This window comes from Seriola lalandi, unplaced genomic scaffold (genome assembly GCF_002814215.2).
Source record: "Seriola lalandi dorsalis isolate HSWRI2012SDOR001 ecotype SW California unplaced genomic scaffold, Sedor1 jcf7180002054916, whole genome shotgun sequence".
In the NCBI taxonomy this organism is placed as follows: Eukaryota; Metazoa; Chordata; class Actinopteri; order Carangiformes; family Carangidae; genus Seriola; species Seriola lalandi.
In genome coordinates this window covers 2,383,425-2,407,011 of record NW_019525468.1, presented here as the reverse complement: position 1 = coordinate 2,407,011, position 23,587 = coordinate 2,383,425, and the positions used below count along the sequence as shown (strand labels likewise).

The following is a 23,587-nucleotide window of genomic DNA, read 5'->3' as shown; positions in this document are numbered from 1 at the left end:
TTGCAGTTAGCAGCTCTTCAAGACAAAGTGACCCACCACACCTATTCATTTGAAGGAAGAAATGTGGGACATAAGTGAGTCAGTTAGAAGATAACGAAACAAAGACTGACTGACATATTTAATAAAAGGTAAATATAGCAGTTTTTCCACCGGAGACAAAGACAGACCTCATCTCTCTCAGGAGAGATCACATAGACAAGTTGATCTATATCAACACTGTCATTCATTGTACACACCCATATAACTTCTTGCTCCACTAGAGAGTGCTGCATCAACTCTGACTCTTGTCTCTGCAAGTATGAGACTGCAAAAACAGCAGGTCATCTGATGAGGATGTTTAGGATACACACGGTCGGCTTGTACTGATACTGGACAAAAAGCAGCTAAATGTAAAATATAACTCCCAGTGGACTGAGCAGCCCTAAACCATGACGCTAATACACAAACACACTTATTGGAAAATGTGATAGCGTGACCACACGGCGAGTATTAGCTCATCTCATGTCCTCAGCTCACCCTCTCATTTGCTGTACAGAAGAGGAAGGAGCTAAGCAGAGGGAGAGAGAGAGAGAGCGAGAGAGAGAGAGCGAGAGAGAGAGAGAGAGAGAGAGAGAGAGAGAGAGAGAGAGAGCTGTTCTTGCCTTTGTCATAACCTCAACATCAGTATCGGGTGAGCATAGACGCCACTGGACCATAAGAAGTTACAGGGTTTCCACTTCACGCCCGGTTGCACTTGAAAACGGCCATCGTGTGTGTGTATCAATGGGTGTGTGGTTCAATGAGTACACGCTGGGTTCACTAGAAGAAAAAAAAAATGGAGGCACAAGGGGAGACGGGGACAGGCTTATGAAGTAAAAAACGAGATTAAAATTGATGTGTTCACCAGGTAGATGCAGTGCATGGATGACAAAAATCTCTAAGTTTCAAATATAAACTTTCAATTTTTTAAAGGCTCAGTAATTCTCTAATTCTAAACAGCTAATAAATAATACATTTGTTAAGGACTATTGTCAGCGCTGGATGAATACACTGTTTTGGATTAGTGAGTATTTACTGCAGCGGGCCAGCGTATGTGGAATTGAATCAAAATAATCTGCAATACTCCAAACATGTCACAGAGTAAGTTATAAGATATATAAGGATTGTGGCTACCCACCAACACAGTGGTGTGCCTTTGTTCACTGACTTCTATGTTTTGCTGCAATATTGTTCTCTCCCAGTTTCTCTTTCCATCCGTATAGATAGATGCAATGAGAACAGGAAGAGAGGGTTAAAATGTGACCAGCAATAAACCTCCAATCGCTGAAACACACGAGCACACATGCAAGTACACACACACGCACACACACACACACACACACACACACATAGGTGTCATTATTCAGCTCATTGCTGCTCCCCTGATTTGTATTCTATGGCTGCTGTGGTGGACTTGTGTTATGAGCGTCCCTACATTGAGTGGTGTAGTATTAACCCTAACCCTAACTAACCCTAACCCTAACTAACCCTAACCCCAACCCTAACCCTAACCCTAACCCTCAATCCTCTTTGTATGTACATAACTAGTGGAATATTTCATGTTTCGTGTATCTTTGTTATGTTAATATCTCACAGTCTGTTCAGGTGGCCTGCTCTCAAGTAAATAATACCTGTGAGATTAGGCTCATTCCTCCCTGTGCTTATCTGATGAGAGCTGATGGCTGTCGAGGGAGCATAAAAAATGAAACATACAAAATGTAAAACTTGTATTACAGGACCCTGGAGATGGCGGGGAGATGACAGCATAGATGAGGAAGGTGACTGAAGGAGAAGGGCAGAGGAAATGGGAAAAGGAGTAGGAGGGGAAGGTATGGGACAGGAGGAGGACATAAATCACAGAGTACAGTAAGTGACACTACTACTGATTACAGGTCATGCAGTGCCATTGTGCAATGCAGAGAGTACACTTAACAAACTACTACTCAGATACCAGGTTTGTTTACAAGTAGTTCAGCTGACATTGCTGTTTACAACACCACTGCATTCTGCATAATCTAAACTAAACCAGCAAGCATGGTTCCTTGATGGATCATATTGTACTATATGTCCTAACCTAGCCCTGGTGTGTCATTACTTCAGCAGAGATCAATCCTCTATTTGCAGCACTTCTTAATCCTGACCTGGAGCAGGTTGTTAACCTGAGCCGAGCTGACTGACTGCACTTCAGGACCCTCTGCATCGGCACACATACACATACAGAGCTAAACTTAGCTGCTGCAGCACCCACTGTGCTTAAAAATAGCAACAGTCACTCTGTTTGTAATTATCCCTCTCTCGGTTCCCCCCACCCCCCACCCCGTTCTCTCTCTTTCAACCTGATAAGGGGATTGTGGGTATTTTTCCTGAAGGAGGATGAGCTGTTTTTGCTGCTTGTCGTTCCAACTTAAAAGCTTTTTTTGAGAGCCAAATTGAAAGCTCTGTAAACACTGATACAGATATGAATGCCTCAGAGTGGAGACACAGATGACCTCCTGTTCAATACATTAATCTACAAGATAATAAATCTATTTGCTGCCAATTGGTGTGTGGGAGTGAGCATAGGAGTCGCCTGGGTGACCCAGGAAAATTAGAGGGTATAGAGAGATGCAAAAGCCTCCAGACAAAACCACCCTGAGAGCAGACAGAGTACAAGTGTCTTAACTTATTTAGTATGTGTTTCCAATGTAGAGTCACAGAGACAGATTCTGTTTTTGCAGTTATATTGACTTGACCAACTATTTTGTGTTTATACTACACAAAATAGTTTGTAAAGGTGTTTTTTGTACTACAAGCAGATATGAAGTCCAAAGGGCAACATCTGCAAATAGAAAAGGTTATTTGAGGCCATGTCTCCCTAATGGTGAATCGTCTCATTTAGTATGACTGATGAGTTAATGAGAGACCTCCAGCTTCCGCACAGACTCATCTCCGAGCAGGACAGGACAGGACAGGACAGGACCGGACAGGCCAGATGCCCTCAAGTCTGATTCCTTTGTCGGACCTTTGTCGGCTGGTTTGGACTGAAGCAAACTTCAAACACACAAGGACAGTCTCAGCAGAAAATGCATGTTAAACAATTTCTTGAGACGTACAGTCCTATATTTAAGTTCTGCAATAAGTCACAGCATGGGCTAATATCAGGTAAAGAAGTAATTTTTGGAAATTTGCTTGTTCACTTTGCTGACGAAGGTTAGATGAGAAGACTGACGCTAGAGTCAGCAGCCCTTTAGCTTACCTTAGCATTATGACCAGAGAGGGGGAAACAGCTTACCTACCTTTGTCCCAAAGTAACAAAATCCATCCACCATCACCTTTAAATGCAACTCATAACACATTATATCTTGTGTGTTTAATTCCTAGAAAAATTTAAATGTAAAAATGAAAAGTTGTGGTTTTACGGGGGTCATGTCTTCTGTTCTCTCCTGCCTGTAGCTTCATATTTGGGGTCAGAATATTTGTTTTAGGGAATCAAATTATCTCAGTGGCAGATTGTTGCCTTAAAAAAAACCCAGATTTTAAACACAATTGCTTTTTTCAAACAAAAAAAAACAAACAAAATTTGTAATAACTAACTTGCACTTACTGTACAAATCAGTGGTTTCATAGATTTGCCAATCTGTCCTATTATCAAAAAGTCTTGCAATGCTACATGACAAACCACAAGATAGTATATCTGCACTGTCACATACGAAGATCCACGAGGCCTGAATTATCACCATAAAACTGCCACTGAGATGAAGACATCTATTTAACAGGAAAAAAAATTCTTTAACGGTTAGCAGCTGTAAAGACTCCCAACCTCCTTGACCTTTTTTGAATTGCAATAATGACAAAAATCAAAATGTCACAGTCTGGTCTCGTTAGAGAATCAGAATGTATGTCTGTAGTTCACTGTCCTTGCAACCAAAATGTCACTTACACCATTTTATGCTCCCATCCTCCACTGGGAGTTAAAGAGATTGTAAAGATTTCCAGACATTGACTTTTCTGTGAGACAAACGACCCTTGTTCTTTTCTGTACATGGACTCTGTCTACTATAATGGATTAATTGCCTCTGATTCAGCCACCAACTGCTGTGACCCAGAGGAATGGATATAGAAGCCATTTAACAATGCAAAGTATGCATTCAGGATGAAGCGCTCGCTCCGTCACTACGGAAATGTTGATGCTTTTCATCATCATCATCATCATCATCATCATCATCGAGTGAGCTTATGAGACGAGAGGGAGCAGAGTTGAAAAAGAGATGAAAAAGAAAAACATGTGCTGACGTCCTGAGTACTGAGCTGTGAGATACGAGTGAGGAGACTGACAACTTTAAGTTCATTTGACTGTGCGTCATCCAAATCACGCCAGACACATTAGGCTTGAACAGATGTAGCCTGTTTTCAATACACGCCACACATGTAACACACACACACACACACACACACACACACATAAATGCACAGGCAGTGAAAGTATGCACTATAAGTGCTACAATGTGTGTAAGTGAGTGAAAGCAAATGAGTGTTGTGAGAGCGTGCATGTCAGGTCGTGCATGCGCCTCTTGCCCACAGAAAACAACAACTCATTCTGCCAATTGTGTGGCTTCATTAGTGTCGCAGAAACACGCTCTTCCTCATCACTCTTCCTCAGTGAAATCCCATTATGCACGGCCAAGGAACTAAGCTTCTCCTTCGTAAACAACTTGAAATCATTTTGACTGAATCAGTTTGAAAACACTTGTAAATCCGCGTGAAAAGACGACAGCGTGTTTGAGTAAACGTGCTGCCAAATGTTGAAGTACAAAAGGAGGCCGAGGCTGGCGCCGGCTCGACACCATCTGCTTGGCACAGATACTCAGCTCCCCAGTGTAACCTCTTCACCAACATGAGTCCAAGGTCTCTTGACACCAGTGAGATGACATAACTCAAGTTGTTGACTTTAATGATTGTTTGGCTGGCTAAAATCCCTAAAGTATTACACTGATTGACTCTATATATGTATCATTAGATTTATTTGCCAGCAACCATTTGCAAAAGGTATTAATCTTAAAGAACTTGCAGATTTAGCTACTAGCTACTCTCCATCTACAGGCAAACACTACGAAACGTCAGACAAAACAGAAGTAGCTTTAGAGTGAGCGTTCTGTTATATAAGGGAGGTTCTGCGGGGCTTGCAAAATGATGTTCAGAAAAACAGTGTTTGTATATCATGCTTTGTATTTGATTTGCTGACAACAAAAATTTGAGTTGAGTAGAAAAGATTTGTAGTTTTGAAAAACAAAACTGTGCACAATTTAAATTAACAGTGAGGTTGCACAAAAAGAGAAGAGTGTTTGTGAACATCTGGGAATTCAAAGCAGAAAACTGTGTGAAACTCAAAGAAGTCAAAGTTCCCACACTGTGTGCGACACTGAAACTTTTGGGCCTGTGTTTCATTGTTTGTCCTTTCTGGTGCATTTCCACGTGACATACAAAAGCTTCACTGAGACATGCTAATATACCTGAAAAATTTCAGTGTCAAATCATGGGACTCAAGCGAGAATTTTAGTGTCCTGCAATGGACCAAAATGTTGATTCTGAGGCCTTTTCATGTTGATAAAGATACGTTTTTGGGGGAATAACCGAACAGCTTTAATTAGAATAATAATTATTTTGTTATTGGTCAAGTTGTGGTAATCATTCCTGATTTTATGGTTAAAGTTCATCCAAAAATATTGGTTTCAGTCCTGGCTTTCAAACCCCAGACAGAAAATAAATCAGACAGTGATTACAACGGCTTATCAAACCAGATTTATTTTCATCAGAGCCAGAAGAAAAGTAAAAGCCCCCTTTATGGTTGGATAAGTTAATTTCAGTGAATTTAACCTTAGGTTTGATATCGCTTTCTTCTCCATCAGCAGGGCAGGACCTGCTTAGCTAAGACTGTCACAAGTTTCAAATTACAGATTAGACACAGTGACGAAGCATAACCTGAGCGATAAACAACGAGTTTGTTCTCATTTCAAAATGATAACCATCAAATTCGAGCCAAAAGTTGAAATAATTACTTTTGAGTAGCAGGGTCACATACAGGTCTGTGTGTGTGTGTGTGTGTGTCCGTCCGATGCTTTAATTCAATTTAGGTGGTGATGCAGGAAGAAGCCACTGGACTGAGCCCCATTACAGAGCAATCCAAACACTGGGTCCTTTTATACTGAGGACGGAGATACAGCCTCTGATGCAATCAAGCTGCAGGAGATTTGAGCAACAACATGGTTTGTGTGCGGTCAGAACCAGTGTTTTCTGGGGACATGTTACTTGAAATAAATGTTACTCAAACATGAAGTCCAATACTTAACTAACTTAAACAAAAAAAAAGTATCATTACCTTGTCACCTCGTCTATATATAAAGCAGAAAACATTCCCATTTCTTCAACTATTGATATTTCTGACCACGCAGATGGAGCACAAAAAGCTGTAAACAAGGGCTAAACAATATGCATAGAAAATCATACTGCGATTATCAAAACAATGAACTGAAAAATGCATCAAGTCTCTGGAAATATGGAGAGTTGACTTGTCACTACAAGTGATGCCTTTCACATTAGACAGTCATTTGATTCACTGTTTAAATGAAATTGTTGATTGTGCAGCTTTAATTAAGCAAAGTGTTATAATAAGGTGATTTATAATGGTAAGGTGTTGAATGGATTACTGCACTAAGGTAGTAATCATATAATTTCTAAAAATGACAAATGAACCCAACGCTGCTCCTAAGAAAAGGCTGAAAAACAGGATTTCTTTCCAAGTGGCAGCTGAGTTAAATTTGGGTCTTAACTTTGGGTTAAAGTCATAAAATTGCAAACTTACAAACGCTCCACATACACTTTCTTTTCGCACGCATAAGACTTGCTAACGGGTTGTGGCTCATTTAGAAGGAATGATCCCAACTTGAAAGTGTTCATGAAACAGATGCCATCCAGTGACTAAAAATTCCCCATGCTACATTTAGGAAAAGAGTATGCAGACTAACCACAATTGCATGCTGCCAAAAATGTCCTTTCATTTAAAAGGGAGAAAACAAAAGTTCCTGCTCCTAAAGGGCATGAGAGGACAGGACAGAGGAAGAAGGTAATGATCTCCCTTCATCTGCAAAGAACACTCTGGTGACAGTTTGGTGCAACAGGCCAGAACATGACGTTACAGGTGAAAAATTGACGACGACAGTTAAAACAGGCAGAGCCAAGACAGGCTGCACTACCCTTGGGGTCTTGAGAAACCCTAATGTCACAGGAAGGAGACGAAGGGGGTGATGAATGACAGGGCTTTTCACTGGCTTTGCACTCAGTCTCCAGCACAGACAAAAGAAAAATTAGAAAGTTGTAGATGGAGAAGAAAGGGAAACAGAGGAAAGTACAAACGCAGAGGTTGGTTAAAGAAACACTCCTCCATTCGTCCTATTGTTATGTCTTCTGTGATAAAAAATTCAGCTTCAAAAGGAGCAGAAAAGAAAGAAAAAGAAGGGGGAATGGAGGCACTTGTGTTCAGGTATTGCTTGCCTGCCTGAAAAGCAGAGGATGGCAGTGAGATGCACAGAGAGAAACAGCAACAGAACATAAAAGATCAGGGCTGGAAGACGAGATGGGGCGAGGCGTAGGAGGGATAGATAACAGAGACGAAAAGTCATCCTCCCTTTATCCAACTGTGTGTTGCCTAAGCTGTCTGCGGGGAGTCCGTGACTTTGACAGTGGCACACAGTAAATGGGATCTTCAAAGGAGGACCAAGAAGAGAGCGTCTTAGCCCCGCTTACGGAAATCAAAAGGCTTATGCGAGCCATACCCGGCAGGATAATGGAATATGGAATATCACACCCTGCACAAGACAGTCGTAATGAAAATGGCAGGCAAATCCGGTGCCAGCCTTGTTCTCGAATTATACACATCCCTACACAACATGTTCATGTCTTTGTCTTCTCTTCCCATTATATTCGCTCAACTAAAGTCACCTTCTTTCCATTCTCCCGCCCTAATGCTGTCATCAATTTTCATTTTTCTTCACCTCTCAATCCGTCACTGCCCCCTTTTTTTTTCTTCTATTTTTCACAGTCAAAGGCAGAAGTTGGCGTAAATCTCACCGTGTCCAAATGCAAATGTCACACCTTTGGAATGCTGAAGATAAATAACAGGCCGACAATTCCAAGGTCAAGGCGATAAAGGAGAGGAAGCGGAGTGGACTGAAGCGCAGAGGAATGCGATAAAGGGGAAAGCCAGGGGAAGGAGGGCGTGATTTCAATAACATGTCCTGATATTTCTGGTTAGTAGTAATATTGGTTTATTAGATGGATCATTCTGACGTCTTACTTTAATGCGAAGACACACTGAGTCAGACTATCCAGTGATGAAAGCCAGCTGAGGCTCTCCCTGCAGAGTGGACAGTTATGAGAAGGTAATATGAAACATCTGGAGACCCATCAGCTGCATCGCATGATTTCAGAAAACATCAAAAGTGGGTCTGTGTGTGTCTGTTTGTGTGTGTCTGTTTGTGTGTGTGTGTGTGTGTGTGTGTGTGTGTGTGTGAGACTCCCTCTGCATCACTGACCACCTGTGGATGCAGTAAAGTGAGTTCATAGTGAGCTAATCTCGTCCACTGTAGCCACTCAGTGCTCACATCACCAGATGAATAGTCATCTTTGTGACCCTCAGGCTCAGCTGGCAACATCTCAACTCTACTCAGCATATTGTGTCCTTTAATAGTTTGTGTGCAGACAAATGCATCCAGTCATTGATAAGTGATGTGTGTTACTGTGTCGAGTGAAACAAAGTTCAAACTGAAAAAAATGAAAGCATCTAGCATCATCATTGTAGCCACCAATGAGAAAATCTATCCAGAGTGTATTTGTATTTTTCTGAACTCATAAGATAATTCAGACAGAAAATCTATCAGCATCTATTTTTATGGTCATATTGCATATCACAATGATAATATCCTCCCATAAAATGAGAATGAGGTCAGTGACTAAGCAAAAGCCAGTGGGAAGCATGAGATGAAGAACAAAAACACACTCCCACGGATGACCTTGACCACAAATACAGACAAAGCCATGCGGCGCATGTGTGACATCCAGTCTGTGAGGTGTTGGAGTGCACAACATCAACAACAACTCAGGTGTTGTGAGAGGTTTCTTGATTGGAACATGGCCAAAGCCACAGAGATGACACATATTTCAGGAGCACGTAGTGAGCATCTATTCACCGAGCTCATCTCCTGCATGTTACATTAGCCTGCTACAACTAGAAGCTGCATGCACTGCTGCAGCACAGAGACCATGTACTGTGTGGTTGCTGCCTTTACTGTGGATTTAATCCATTAGCTATGGTTTACTGGTATATAAATAAAGCCAACATGAAGTCAACCCAAAGGAATATTGAATCAACATGGCAGCAACCTGAACATGTATGCAAAGCACTCTCTCCCCTTCTCTCCTACTTGATCCGGCTTTATGTTTGGATGTTGTGTGGAAAGAAGCAGCTACTCTCATCTTAAAAGAAAAAGGGATTGAGCCTCATTTCGTCCTGCCCTGAGAAGTTGTGTGTTTGTGTGTTGGATGGGTGTCCATGCGTAAGGAAATTGGCTGGAATGTGGGAATGCATTCACACCCCAGGTTTCTGAATAAACTCCCCATGAATGAGGGCGGCGAATATAGGAGAACAGAAGAGGACGATCACACACACACACACACACACACGCACACACACGCACACACACACAACCCACACAGACATCGACCACCCTGAGTGAAAATCAAATCAAGATGTGTTTGTACGCACACGTAGTCATTATCTACTATGAGCACAGTTCATCTCTCATGTAGACAGACACACACCGACACACACAAATGCCATCCTCATGTTGTCATAAGAGACGTTCCCTAATTGCCCAGTTACTGGCTGCTGATATGGCATACCACCACACCATTAACATGCGGGTTTCAGGGTTCAGTGGGGTCAGCTGTTTCTATGGTAACCAGTGGCATCAAGGTTCAATTTCAGCCATGTTGGTTAAACATAAGCTGAACTATCAAGACATTTTCTCTCATCTGCACAAACAAGCGAAATGAAAGTCTTTCACGTCCTGATTCATCGTGGTCTGATTGTCATGGCTGATTTGTTCTGGCCAGTGTTTCATGCCGTCTAATGACACAAGCAGATAAATGCACTTGGTAATATTCTAATGCACCATCTCCCACTGATGGCCATCTAACCATGACAGCCATATACGGAAAGAGGCGACAAACATGTGTGGCAGGTTTGCGGTGGACAAACTGCTCCATCAGCATCTGCGTTATCAAAAGTCTTTAGACATCAAATTTTGTTTACAAATATTGGCTGACATGGACATATTTTTTTCAAAACTTTGCCACACTGACTCAAGTGTTTGAACTCAAAGTTGAAAGTATTTTGTCAGTAAACCAAAGCGGGAAAAAGATGATACACAACAACAAAAAGAAGGATGCAGGCAGAGAACAGGAAAGAGAAAACAGCACCTCAGAAAAAGAAAATAAAATCCACAGCAGCCTTGTGAGAGAAAAATCTCAGCGGCAGAACATTATCTGACAATCTGTCTCTGTCACTGTGAGCTTGTGTTAAACCTGTTATTCAGGTGGGTTTTAGCTGCTTCAGGGACATTTAACAGAGACAATGATCAACATGGGACAAGCTAAGCTCTGTTTTCCACTGCAGGTATAGTGGTCTGGCAATAACAACAGAGTCATAAAATAACCCCCCCCCCAAACACAAACACACACACACACACACACATAGTATATACACACTGTGGCATTAAGGTGGATGGTGGTTTGGGGGCGAATTCAGACTCTGTCTTCAATTAAAACCCTCTGTTGACCTTCTCATCTATCAGCAGGAGAAACAAATCACCAGAACAGCAAGAAGGATAAAAAAAATCTCTCTTTCCCACACATGAACACACACAACCCTGTTCTGCACAGCTGTGCAATAAGCAGGAAGCCTTGAAGCTGACTAAGGGAAAGTCAGCATTGCAATATTGTCACTTTGCACCCAAAAAGCTTACTGTAGGAACTAATTCACATGCACATGACCCCACTATCTCACACACACACACACACACACACACACACACATGCAAGTCAGCTACAATCTAATCCCTTCACAAACTCCTCACATTCAAAACAAGTTAAATTTTACAAGCAAGAATAAAATGATCCTCCCTGAACAGTCAGGATTTTAAAATGAACATTTACGACAACACACATCAACACATCCCCTCCAGACATCCTGCGCTCCTCTTACCTGTTTTCGGTTTGTCTGGACGTCCGAACAGCCAGAAGCCTTTTGGTTTTTCGCGGACAGGGCTCGGGGACAGGGACACAGAGAAGTTTTTCTCTGTCTCTACCTTCTTCTTCTTCTGGACGCTGTTCCCCATTCTGGGGCAGTCCTGAAGCCCCCTAAAGGGGGTCTGTCATCTTGTCGTCCTGTAACATTACATCTGTATTCCTTCTCATGAGATCTTTCCACAGTCCCTCGCTGTCCAGCTTGAAAACCCACCCAGAGTAAAACTCAATAACGTGCTCCTGAATCCCTGTAGTCAAATCATTCCTGTTGATTAAAGTCCTGCTGACACACATACACACCTTGGTATACTGTAGACGCGCTAAAGACCCACTGACACCATTCCCATACAACAAAATAGACTCCAGCTGAAATGCTGTGACAAACACACACAGATCCACAACACAAAAATGCCTCACAAACACTCCAATCAGTCCTATTCTCCGAGCTGACACACTTCTAATCATGTACCTCCAGCTGCTGAAGCAACGGCAGCATCCGGCACTGACAAGCTCACTACCAAGTGTGCGTATGCATGTATGTGTGTCGTTATGTGTGAGTGTGTGTGTGTGTGTGTGTGTGTGTGTGTGTAAGTGCCCCTCCCACTCTCTGCCTCTGTGATCGCTGTGCTCCCATGCAGGCTGAGCATTCACACAGCTGAGCATTTTCAGGAGAAGGGTAAAAACACAAACATACACAAACACACACTTATCTTCATCATCATATTCTCATCAATTGATTCACACACGGTTCTCCAGTGGTTAACAGCAAACTTCAGTTCTGTGCTCCCCCTGATTTTCTCTTTCAGTGAGCAGTGATCAGTTGTCTTTATTGCAAACCATTATAAGTTCAGACGACAGATCCTGTCAACACGATGTGGTGATGGAGAAAACACAGATTCCTCTGTCACAGTTACACACACACACTGACAGCCGCTGATGAGAAGAGAGCAGTATATAGAAGTGGTGTATATGCGCGGGAATGAGTAATAAAGAGCAAGAATAAAAACTGAGATACAGGTAAGAGTGGAAACTACAAACGGCGAAGGGTTGCTCAATAATTCAGCTGATCTTTACTGGTGCAGATCTGCTGTCTGCCACCTTTTGAAACTCCTCACAACACACACACACACACACATATGACTACACACATACACATAAAAACTATAAAGAGCAGGATATATGCCAGTCCACTAGTCGGACAGATCAAAGCTTGTTTTGAGATGAGAACATTCCAGCTATGCTTAGAGGGGAGTACATATGAGGAGCCAGATGTTACAAAAACGGAGATGCTGGGGAAACTCCAGAGTATCAACATCATTTATGTTAAACAGAGCAATATCACAGCAATGGGAGACAACAGTGAGCTAATATGAGGAAGCAGATATAGCCAGCAAAAGTGCCAAGAACCCCTTCGTCTTTACTGTAACTCATCATCTTCCTTGTTCCTTCTGTTCTGTTTCCCTCTGCATCCTCCCCCACATCCCTAAAAATGTACAGTGTTGAACAGTGCCTGAATAACACGATGGCTTGGCAGGGGATGTCCCACACTGATGATATCAAGACCGTTGCCATCACTCAGTGTCGGTGACACCACTCCAGGAGCTCGTGGATCGATAGCAGCCATCCAGAAAGAGGTCAGTGGGAGACGTATGGAAGAGGAGAAATGGTATGATCCATATCATGTGAAACTGAGATTCCATATTGGACAAAAATGGAAGAAGGAAGGGAGTGTGGTGATGAGGAGTAAGGAAATGAAACCATGTACTCCTCATCATGGTCACCCTGCTCATGTTTCTTCCCACCCCTCTGATGTGTAGAGAACTGCTGGAAAATATAAAGCACTCCAATAAAAAGCAGATTTACTGACTGGGGGGGGGGGCAGTTAGGAAGGGGAGAGCTGCTAGGCTGCTGGACGAATAATTTATAATCCCATGTCGTTTTTACTATAAAAGAGAATCGATTCGGTGCCTTCAGAGCAGGAGAAGTTACTGGGTCTTTCCAAATATGAATGTGAATGCTTACAGTGACAGTACGTGTATGAACGCATCCGTGTGAGAGACAGAGAAAGATGTAAGACTATGATGTCACTCAAGCAAAGTGTAAAACGATCTGCAATAAACTGCTCAAAGAGAGATGATGCCTCTTAATGCAGCCCCAACAGAACCACACCCAGTACATTTGTGCTCGAGTACTCTGAGCTCGCTATCTCATCTGTCATGGAGTGCACTTAGATTGTGTGTGAGTGTCTTGTGTGTGTTGAGCGCTCTATACCCTGCCTTCACCTACGAGCTGCAATGTGCCGTGCCAAACATGCCCTAGATACATTTAAATATGAGTGTGATCAAAGTGCGTGTCACTGTCGAGAGAGATTTTAGGTTTTGACAGCTGCAGGGAACTCAAAGGACTCAAAGAGTCGGTCTCTGTGTGTGTGTGTGTGCGCACATGCGTACATTAAAGGACATCAGTGTAGAGGAATGCCGTTGTCGGGGAAGAGTCGTCAGAGAAAGTGGTTGTCAGGGTGACCATCACCAGGGACGCAAGAAAAGGGAATAAACCTTTCTAAATGTCTCTGGGTGTACTTTTATTGGTGTGTGTGTATCTGAGACTAAGGAGGTCTGATACTAATGGCCTGAATTAGGACATCTGTTTAAAACAGCTCCATTAGTAAAATAGTAGCAGTGATTATAGATTGACTGATATGACCTTGATGGGATGTATTAGCCTTGGTACGTCTTCACAGATAAATCCTCACATTCACTAAATCTGCAAACATCAGCCAAGCACTCCCATCTTGTGGCAAGACTCTGCCATCACAATAGAGAAGAACCTAAGGACATAAAGTGGCATTGATTCAAAGCACTCGATACCATGCCCGGTCACTAACATCCAATTGCAGAGCAGCAGTTTCAGTTCAGTCTAACCTGCAGCACCTACTGGCAAGAAAAGCAGATGCAGATGTAAAAAATGCCCAGGTTCGCCATCTACAGGCAAGGAAAGTAATGAGTCATAAAACTGCAGGTTATTTCTGTTTATCTGCCCTTTGCGTGAGTGTGTATGTGTGTTTTCAAAATGCAAAGAGTTTTGTTGTTGCAGCATATTTTAATCTGTGTGTCCTCCTAGTTAGTTTTATTCCGATTATATTTGCTCAATAATGGAAAAGGCCAAACTGAAGAGTAAAAAATTAAAAATGTTAGGACTCGTTAATTCATTAATTTCCATGTACACGAAAAGATATATATGCGGTTGCAAAACTACAAGCTGAATTGTATGTTATTATTTCATATCGACCACAGGTCAGTGTAAAAGACTATGTTCCATTTTTATTAATTAATCTATTGTGTTATGGTTAAAAGTTGATACAGGTGTTCAGAATTTCAGTTGTTCAGGGATTTAATGATTAGTTGATTAATCACTTAGTTGATCCAAAAACAATTAATAGGCAACTACAGTATTTTGATAATTGATTCATAATTTCAGCCTTTTTGTAAAGTTAAAATGTGAAACTTCTGTCGGTTCCAGCTTCTTAAGTGTGAGCAAATTGAATATTTTTGTGTGAGTTTGAGAGTTAGTGAGGTCTGCCAGATGATCAATCATAATATGGAGCTGCAGCTTAAATCAGAAACCAACATGAGATAAAGGGACACCGGTCAGCTCAAGCTCGAGCTCAAGCTCAAGTTATCAGAACATATATGGCTCGAAATTTCACTTAACTCAAGACTGACTGGATTCCTGAGTTGCTTTGTCATCGTCTGGTCTATTCTTCTCTTTGGAGAAAAAAACCTCCCAAAGACAGAACACGCAGCTGGATCAGGTAAACATTGTTCAACAGGTGTATCTATTACAAAACGTTACATAACAGGAGCCTCACATACATACACACACACACACACACACACACACACAGTCGAGGGTAAATCAGTTGATCATCCCTGTGTATACAGACTCCCACTCCCTCAGTCCCACACTGATGTCTTCCAGCTGCTTCCCCGCCACATCAAACACAGTCCATTTCCTATAAAACAACCCATTAGCTCTTATTCCATAAACAATACATTTAAAAAAGGATTCTGATTTTGATTACAAGACTACATAAGTGTCTATAATACATGTAATTTGTATGGGCTTGACTGAACAGCATGTGTGCATGATGCTCTAAAGACGATAGTAAAATCATATTAAAAATATTATTCTAAACAATGAATAATATCCTATAAGCTACAATGCAGATGCTGTGACTTCCATTCTTATTATGCGTTCCTGTTCTTTCTTTCTGTTTCTTTCTGTGTGCTACTTTACTGTAAATCCTCGTGTTAAACGTGACCTGAAAGACGATTAATGTTTCACTCCGACATCACAGTCGGGCCCTATTGTTGCCTCACGGTACTGCTGCCACAGCAACACGCTCCTCACAATGCCGTTGCCTGAGAGACGTTTACCTCACCGGCGTGGCTTCAGGTCTGCGGTGATGGATGAGGGTTTGGAGGTATCTGCTTACCCAGGTAAAATTACCTCGCTCATCAAAGTGTGTGTGTGTGTGTGTGTGTGTGTGTGTGTGTGTGTTTGTGTGTGTGTGTGTGTGTGGTGAGTGATGTTCGCAGGGGTTGCATTAAACTTTCACACTCCTCCCTCTCTGCTGCATGCCTTTCCTTGCCCTCCACTCACTCCCTGCTGTATTAAAGTAGACTTGAGTTGTGGCCTGTAATAGAGCTCAGGCTGTATACAATGTTCTCTGTGTAATAAGATGTTTGCTCCTCAATTACTTTGCCAGGTCTGTAATCTGCACTGTAGTTTGTGAATCTACACACCCTAACTGAATTTTGTGATGTGGCAGCCCCCCCCCCACACACACACTTAGAGAAAATCAAGCAAACAATGGGATCCATAACAAACAGATTTACAAGATCTTCATTTATGAGACAGTAAACAGTATTCTCTGCAGACACACATGGCTTCACACATGTAGAATACAATGACTACACACACAGACACACGCGCGGCATCCCAGGGATTGCGCACAATGACCTCACCGCTCAAACAGCCAGCCAAAGATGGGCTGTGCTGGACAAAGCAGGTAGTTGCAGAGGCTCTATACGCCCTTGTGTGTGTGTGTGTGTGTGTGTGTGTGTGGAGGTGATGTAATGAGTGCTAGTGTTGGGATGGCGCCGCCTTAAGCCCAGCAATATGACGTTGACACACACACACAAACAGAGATACCCTCTGATACCGGGTAGCACTCGGTCACACACAGCTCTGCAGACGTCCACACAACAACCATAAACACACACTGATTACACAATAATAAGCAGTGAAGACCAACACTCCCACACTGGTGCTGAACAGAGGATGTTAAGCAATCCGAGAAGCAAATCAAAAACAGTAATATGTGGTAATGAATAAGCAAGGACTGAAAAACCTGAGACAGAGAAAAAAAGATGCGTGTTTGTATGTGTGTGTGTGTGTGTGTGTGTGTGTGTGTGTGCTCTGAAGTCGCTCTAATTAAAAAAGCATTGAGAGACTGTTCTCTAAGAGTCCTCTCAAGGCTGAATGGGGCTTTGTCATTCGTTGTAATCTCTCCTCTTCATCGCATAACTCTAGGCCCAATCTGGCATCCAGGCTGCCACGCACTCGCACTCACACACGCACGCAAACAGACCTTGACACACACACACACACACACACACACACACACACACACCACTGTAATACACAGCTCCCAGGAATTCAGCACATCAAAGACTATTTTTTTTTTTTACAGGATGGGAATCTCAGTAAAATATAGCTGGCTGGCAGAGCTGGACCACTGACTGCTGGATCACAGAGGAGCCAGTCATGCAGGGATGACACAGCCAACTTAAATCAGCCAACAAAGACATTACAGTAAGAGCAGCATGTAAGTAAACCACGAGGGGACAACACAAAGATGTGTACAGATCACGACAAGTTTGTCACAAAGAAACAAAAAGGTGCAGTGGTACAAGAACACAAGGCTAAATAGGCCTCTTCTTTACGCGACTACACAACTATCATTTTGTTTAGTAAATGGAGAAAATGTCAAAGTAACTTCACCAACACCTTCTATCTAAATGAGCCTGTGCTAACAGTGTGTAGGATGGACAGTTTGTAAACCTATGTGGGTCTGAAAGTATATAGACGAATATGTGTATGAGAACATGTGTTTGTTTGTGTGTGTGTGCGCGCGCCCGTGTGTGTGTGTGTACAGACTAATGCTTTGTCTTGTAAAGTTTCCAAAGTCACCCAGCGGGTTCGGGAAGAATGAACCACAGCAGTGAGAAGAAAATAAAGGTGCAATGCACCAATTATTTACTGGTGGGAAATGAACAGGCTTCCTTCACTTTCTCTGCAGGAGAGAAAAAATGGCAAAGAAAATAAGACAATCCAATGTGTGAACCAATTTGTTCACACACACACACACACACACACACACACACACACACACACACACACACACACACACACACACACACAAACTCGCAGGTGAGACAGAAAGCACCAGCTGTTCCTGTTGGTGAATTAAGGAACAAATCACTCTGTCAAACTGCATGATTGTTGCTTTTGTGAAAGTAAAATGGGACTCCCCAGGCTATACAGACCTGCTGTGTGTGATGACAGCAGGTTAACTTTGACAAGATCCAGTCATGATTTACAGCTGCATTTTGGAATACTGTTAGAATTAAGACAGAACAGGAGAGGGCGTCCTGTCTAACTTTCACTTTCTGTTTTTCAGATTTCACCTATCTTCTCTCCAAAATAAAACTTTCAGCTGCTAGTAAACCCATCTGTAGTTACACAAGGATCCACGATGAATCACAGTCAGTGAACAGACACGAAATAAAGCTAGATTTTTTTTTTTTATTATCTTTAAATAAACACCATTGAAACTGCTGTAAAACACTTAGCGAATACAGAGAATAAGCAGACTATGTCTTGGTCACTTTTCGAGCTGCAGCTCCTGGCCTAGCTGGATGTTCTCTGATCTGTTTCTTGGACATGTTTGACTGTGGTCCTCTTCAGTCTTAAAATGGGAAAATCAAAATGCCAAAAAAATGGTTCCCACACATTCTTACCATCAGCCTTTGACCACATTCTCTGCTGGGGAATTATCAGCCCTACTACTTGTTAATCTTTGGTTTCAAATAGAGTCACTGTCTGTGTTGCCCGTCCAGTGTTCATAGTTCTCATAATAAGGGATCATGGAAGTCCCTTTTCGTCGGAACAAGCGCAAAAACCACACAGGAAACCGGCCAAAAAAAGGTCTGAAAAGATTGTGAATCTGGATTTCCAAGAGTTGTTGGATAGTTACTACAGTAACACACACACACACATGCACACACATACAATGACAGAAGAGAAAGGGATGGCTTTAGAGGTGGAACAAAAACAGGAAATGGGGACTGTGGGTAATCTCTGTGCTGCCGACCAAGCAAACGCATCAGTAAACAGAAAAAGGGGATTAAACCCCTGTGTCAGTCTACGTGTGTGTATGTGCGTGTCACAACTTCCAGGTTATAGACGTACAGACTGATGTCTTGACGATAACTAAATCTCTCTTAACTTTCCATCTTAATCCAAAAGCCCACACATTTCTCTGAAACTTCGTGACCACACAGTCTGTGATTGTGACAGACAAAACAAGACAGAATTACACGGCAGAGTTGCCAAACAAGCAACCCATGGCTTCAAAACGCTGATCAGCAACTAATCTGAACCTTGACAAAACTTGTATGTCCCACTTTATCAGAGACAGAAGCTCTCATTGACTGCTTTTTTATAAACCCACATTAGTAGATATTTTGGCCACTTGGGGGCAGCACAATAAGCTGTGAACACAACAATTAGCTGTTATGGCAAATGTAGAACCTAACACTTGCCTGTTTGAACCTCCGGCTGACAAGGGGCAACAATATCATTAATTCTGAGTTATGCTTCTGGCCGCCTCGTGAATTTTAGCTTCTTTTTTGCTCCTTTTAGCTCTTTTTACATCTCCACCATCACATGAGGGTGGTGCTCCACTATGCTCACCACCTGGTCGCTAAATTTGTCTGCCTGTTGACTGGCTCTGGATAAGTGGTGTACAGTGACTTCCTTTGCTGAAAACAGCTGCCTACTGTGGCTACAAATGGGGTTCATGAGGGCAGTGAAAGAGAGCCATAACAGTAAAATGCGAGTGTACAATAAAACCAAAACAATGAGCTTTTATTAGTTCGGATTTAGAGTTAAAATATGATTTTTGTTTTCATGAATACAATCAATTTAAATTTCTTTCATTAGCTGCTATTTAAACTCATTTCATACACTCAACTTTTAATGGCCCTTTTATGTTTAAAGATTATTGTAAATGTGCAAAAGTCTTGACAATTCTTTAGTGAGAATCTTGTTTTCTCTAGTATAGTATAACGCCATGATCACTCACCTTTAGCAGGATCATGGTTCTGAAGTCCCAGTTTGGCATCCGTCACACCAGTACCAGTTCGGTTCATTCCATTGCCGATGCTCTTCTTCTTCCGGCTCCCCTTTAACCAGTTGAAGGCCTGCCCCAAGGAGCTTCCCGGCTTCCTCTGCCCACGCTGAGCCCTCGCTTCCCGGGCTAAGATCTCAGTGATGTCCCTGGGCACCAGGTCACCTGTGGACCTCCTCCGGGACATCCTGGAGGTTGGTCCTGGGAGCTAAGGCCCAGTACCTCCCCTTAAATCAGTGTGTGTCTTCTGTCAGAAATAGGTTACAGGATCTGAAATCTCTCTTCCTTCGGAGGGTTTGATGAACCCCTCTGTCCCTCTTTGGCCTCGCTCAGCGTCTCTGTTTTTCCTGTCTGTCACCACCTGGGACAACAATGAGATCAGCAGAATAAGAGAGACAGGTCGAGATGGAAAGAGAGAAAAAAGGCTGAAAATGAAAGCCACAGGGAGGACAGAGTTACATGAGAAAGCAGGAACAAGACCATGAAAAAGAGCAGACTAATTAGAACAGGGAGATTAACTGGAATAAGTCAAACTCACAAAGGAGTATTACAAAATAAAAAGGTAAAAAATGGTGAAATATTGTGAGAATAACTGTTAACAATGTATCAAGATCAAGAGCGTTCCCACATTGTCCTACTAAAGTTTTCCCTTTACTTGTCCGCCCCAACTTTCCCTCTTCCTATTCTCTCATTTTTGTGCTTGTAGAGAAGAAGCCCCAGGGAGGAGAACTGGACCTCTGCAGCGTCTATGTATGTGTGTGTGTGTGTGTGTGTGTGTGTGTGTGTGTGTGTGTGTGTGTGTGTGTGTGTGTGTGTGTTCATGCATGTGTGACATGTGGTTCACATCAGCAGAAAAGTTTGTATGGGTGAGTTAGAGAAGAGAAAGAAGCTTAATTCAATAAAACTAGCAGTGGAAAATACTTTGAATGCATACTTTTTACTTTGTAAAGACATACAGACAAAGAACGCTGATGAACACAAGCAATTTCTCTACATGTTGCCCAACTCACAAACAATGCAAAATACGTGCCGTGAAACGGTGAGACATGTATACAACTTACTCGGAAAACGTGCTGTCGTCTCCTCCGCTCCCCTCTTTTCTCTCAGCCTGAGAACAGCCTTGCGGAGCATGTGTGTGTGTGTGTGTGTATGTATGTGTGTGTGCATGTGTGTGTTTAGCAGAGTGAATGAAGCTCCATGCTCTCTGAACAGTCAGTCCCTCCCTCTGTATGAGAGCCAGCCTCTCCTCCCACCTCTCACAGTGCTGTTAGGAGTTAGGTACTCCATTTCAGTGCTGGCTAGCTCCAAACAGCTGGGATTTAGTATTTTAGCTTCAGTGTTGAGTCCTTTACTTGACCTGCACAAGTCATTGGTAGTTTCTTGTCATACAGTTGGCTTTCCTTTTATATTTTCTCCTAGCCTCCTTTCCGGGGATCAGGTGCAGTCATCCCAGTCTCCCTCAGGAGGGGAACCCCTGGGTCACGAATCATCATGGCAGCTAGGAAAGAAAAATACACTCCTTGGATCAGTGTATCCATATTATAAGGCAATACAAGACAACAAGCCTGGTGTTATTCTTGTGTGGTTTTCACAGAGGGTACAGGTGGATTTCTTTTGCTCTTGAAGAAAAAATCTTAAAAAGCAAATCTGATGGCAAAGTTTCCTGGAAAACTACTGTAGAGTCCAGTGTTTGAAGGTGGTCTGGCAAAGGTGAAGAGGTTCAGCTCTTTCTGTATATAAAAAGGGAGTGGCTCTTTCCTGTCACTATGTAGCCAGGTGGAAACCCAACACCCCTTGTTAAAAATAACACACACACACACACACACACACACACACACACACACACACACGCATAATTAGACAGACAGGTAGGGTGAGTCACATGAGACCAGTTAACTTTAAGTCTTGTCCAGTTGTACTCACTGTCAACATGGAAGCTGTGTGTGTGTGTGTGTTTGTGTGTGGGTTGGCGGGAGACACATGTCAGAAGTAAGTGCAGTGCATATACATGTGTGTGGTAGGACTAGCTCATCTGGTTTGAATGTGGAGGGGATCCACTGGGGAGGGGAAGGGGGAAGCAGGAGGACAGGAGTCAAAGCCTTGAGGGAGCAGAGTGAGACACACCTGTGACCACTGTGACTCAGTCTTCTTCATTTAGCTCCTGAGATGGGGCAGATAAATTACCTGTCTGTTGGGATTCCTGGGCTAATTCTGGCACAGGATCTCCGGACATCACGATCAGCCAGAGTTGCTGTATCAAAAGGGCAAACATAATGGGGAATCATATGGATCATCTTCAGCCAAGAGGGAATTAATACATGTGGAGTGAATTTACTTGACACACTAAATATTGGGTAAAATTATCATGTGCCACATTGCCTTTATCACCCTAAGATTTAAACGTTAACTTGCTCCACCCCCCCCCCAAAAAATCTGACCTATTGCACAGCTATGAATGTGAAATGATTCATAATGTCTCGGTGTGTGATGAGGTAGCTGTGTGTGTGTGTGTGTGTGTGTGTGTGTGTGTGTGTGTGTGTGTATGTGCATGTGTGAGGTGGGGGAATCCATACTGTATGCGTGTACTGGTGTGTTGGGAGGGGCTGAAATGAGTCATAGTTTAGTTCACTCATGCCGAACACATTGAAATGTTTTAACGTTTCCATGGCGATACAATAGAAAACAGCCACACTCGGTATGTCTGCGAGGGAGCTGAAGAGTGTCTGTGCTTGTGTGTGTGTGTGTGTGTGTGTGTGTGTGTGTGTGTGTGTGGTAAGAGGTACAAAATCATTAACTCCCAGAACGCTATGGGCCTACTGGGGAATGTAACACCAATCCTCCCCGACTCTGTTTTCCGCTGTTTCTCTCTTTCTTCGTCACTTCTTTTCTAGCTAAACTGTTGTAGCTACATTTACTGACTATGTTTACATGCACGCACGTATTCTTTTCCAAGCCTTTCTGCTAGAGAGAAGATTACGCAGAATTACTTATGGAAATGTTAATACTTTTGTTTTGAAGGAACATGGTCATGCTAACAACTTAAGATGGTTGTAGAATAAGATACGGTATAGGGCAATGGGACTTCTGAGCGTGTTTTGGAATCCGTTTCGTATGTAGCTGCAACAAACTTTAATTCTATATCATTAGTGGAGGAATACAGACAATCTGGGATCATGTTTATTTATGGATACATGATTACAGAGATATGCAGGATCTTGTTATGTATAAATAATAAATCTTGCAAAAAATGAGGCAGTATCTGGAAAACTGTGCATATAAAACATAACCGCCGACTAAAACAAGTTCAAACAGTCTGAAGTCCAAAACATAACAAGCATAGCAAACTACAAGGAGCCTGTGGTGTCTCACACATAGGAGTGTGATATGGATAAAAACATGCACACAATGAAAATACTAACATGCGGGTATTTTGCAAATATTATGTTTATCGTGTTCACCATCTTAGTTTAGCGTGATAGCGTGCTAACATTTGCTAATTAGCCAGAGACACAATAAACCAAAGTATTGGACAAATTAACATCTTGACCTGATGACAGCGGTAACAGAATTAAAAAAATGTTTTTGTTAAAGTTCATCCTGCAGGAAGAATAAATGTATTTAACAAAATGTATTGCAATCATCCAGCAGTTGTCCAGACATTTCAATCAAAACGACAAGTGTCAAAAAGCTGGTGGAAAAGTCAGGGGCTCACGAATGTCATTGAGATTCATCCTCTGAGGACCATGAATGTTTGCA

General features: G+C 42.4%; 1 protein-coding gene across 5 annotated transcripts in view; it reads right to left on the bottom strand.

Annotated features, from left to right (window-relative positions):
- Window positions 1-21,032, bottom strand: part of nhsl3 (NHS like 3) — a 33,253-nt gene extending 12,221 nt beyond the window's left edge. For 2 of the 5 annotated variants that reach the window (XM_023430991.2, XM_023430993.2), the window contains exons 1-2: window positions 20,893-21,032; window positions 19,787-20,256 (exon numbers count right to left, since the gene is read on the bottom strand). In XM_023430991.2, coding sequence (XP_023286759.1) covers window positions 19,787-20,018 — 232 coding nt within the window. In that variant the 5' untranslated portion in view covers window positions 20,019-20,256; window positions 20,893-21,032. Of the gene's footprint in view, window positions 1-11,314; window positions 11,873-19,786; window positions 20,257-20,892 lie in introns of those variants that run through there. The other 3 variants (XM_023430994.2, XM_087169809.1, XM_023430992.2) reach the window with 2 other exon arrangements.
- Window positions 21,033-23,587: the final 2,555 nt, after the last annotated feature.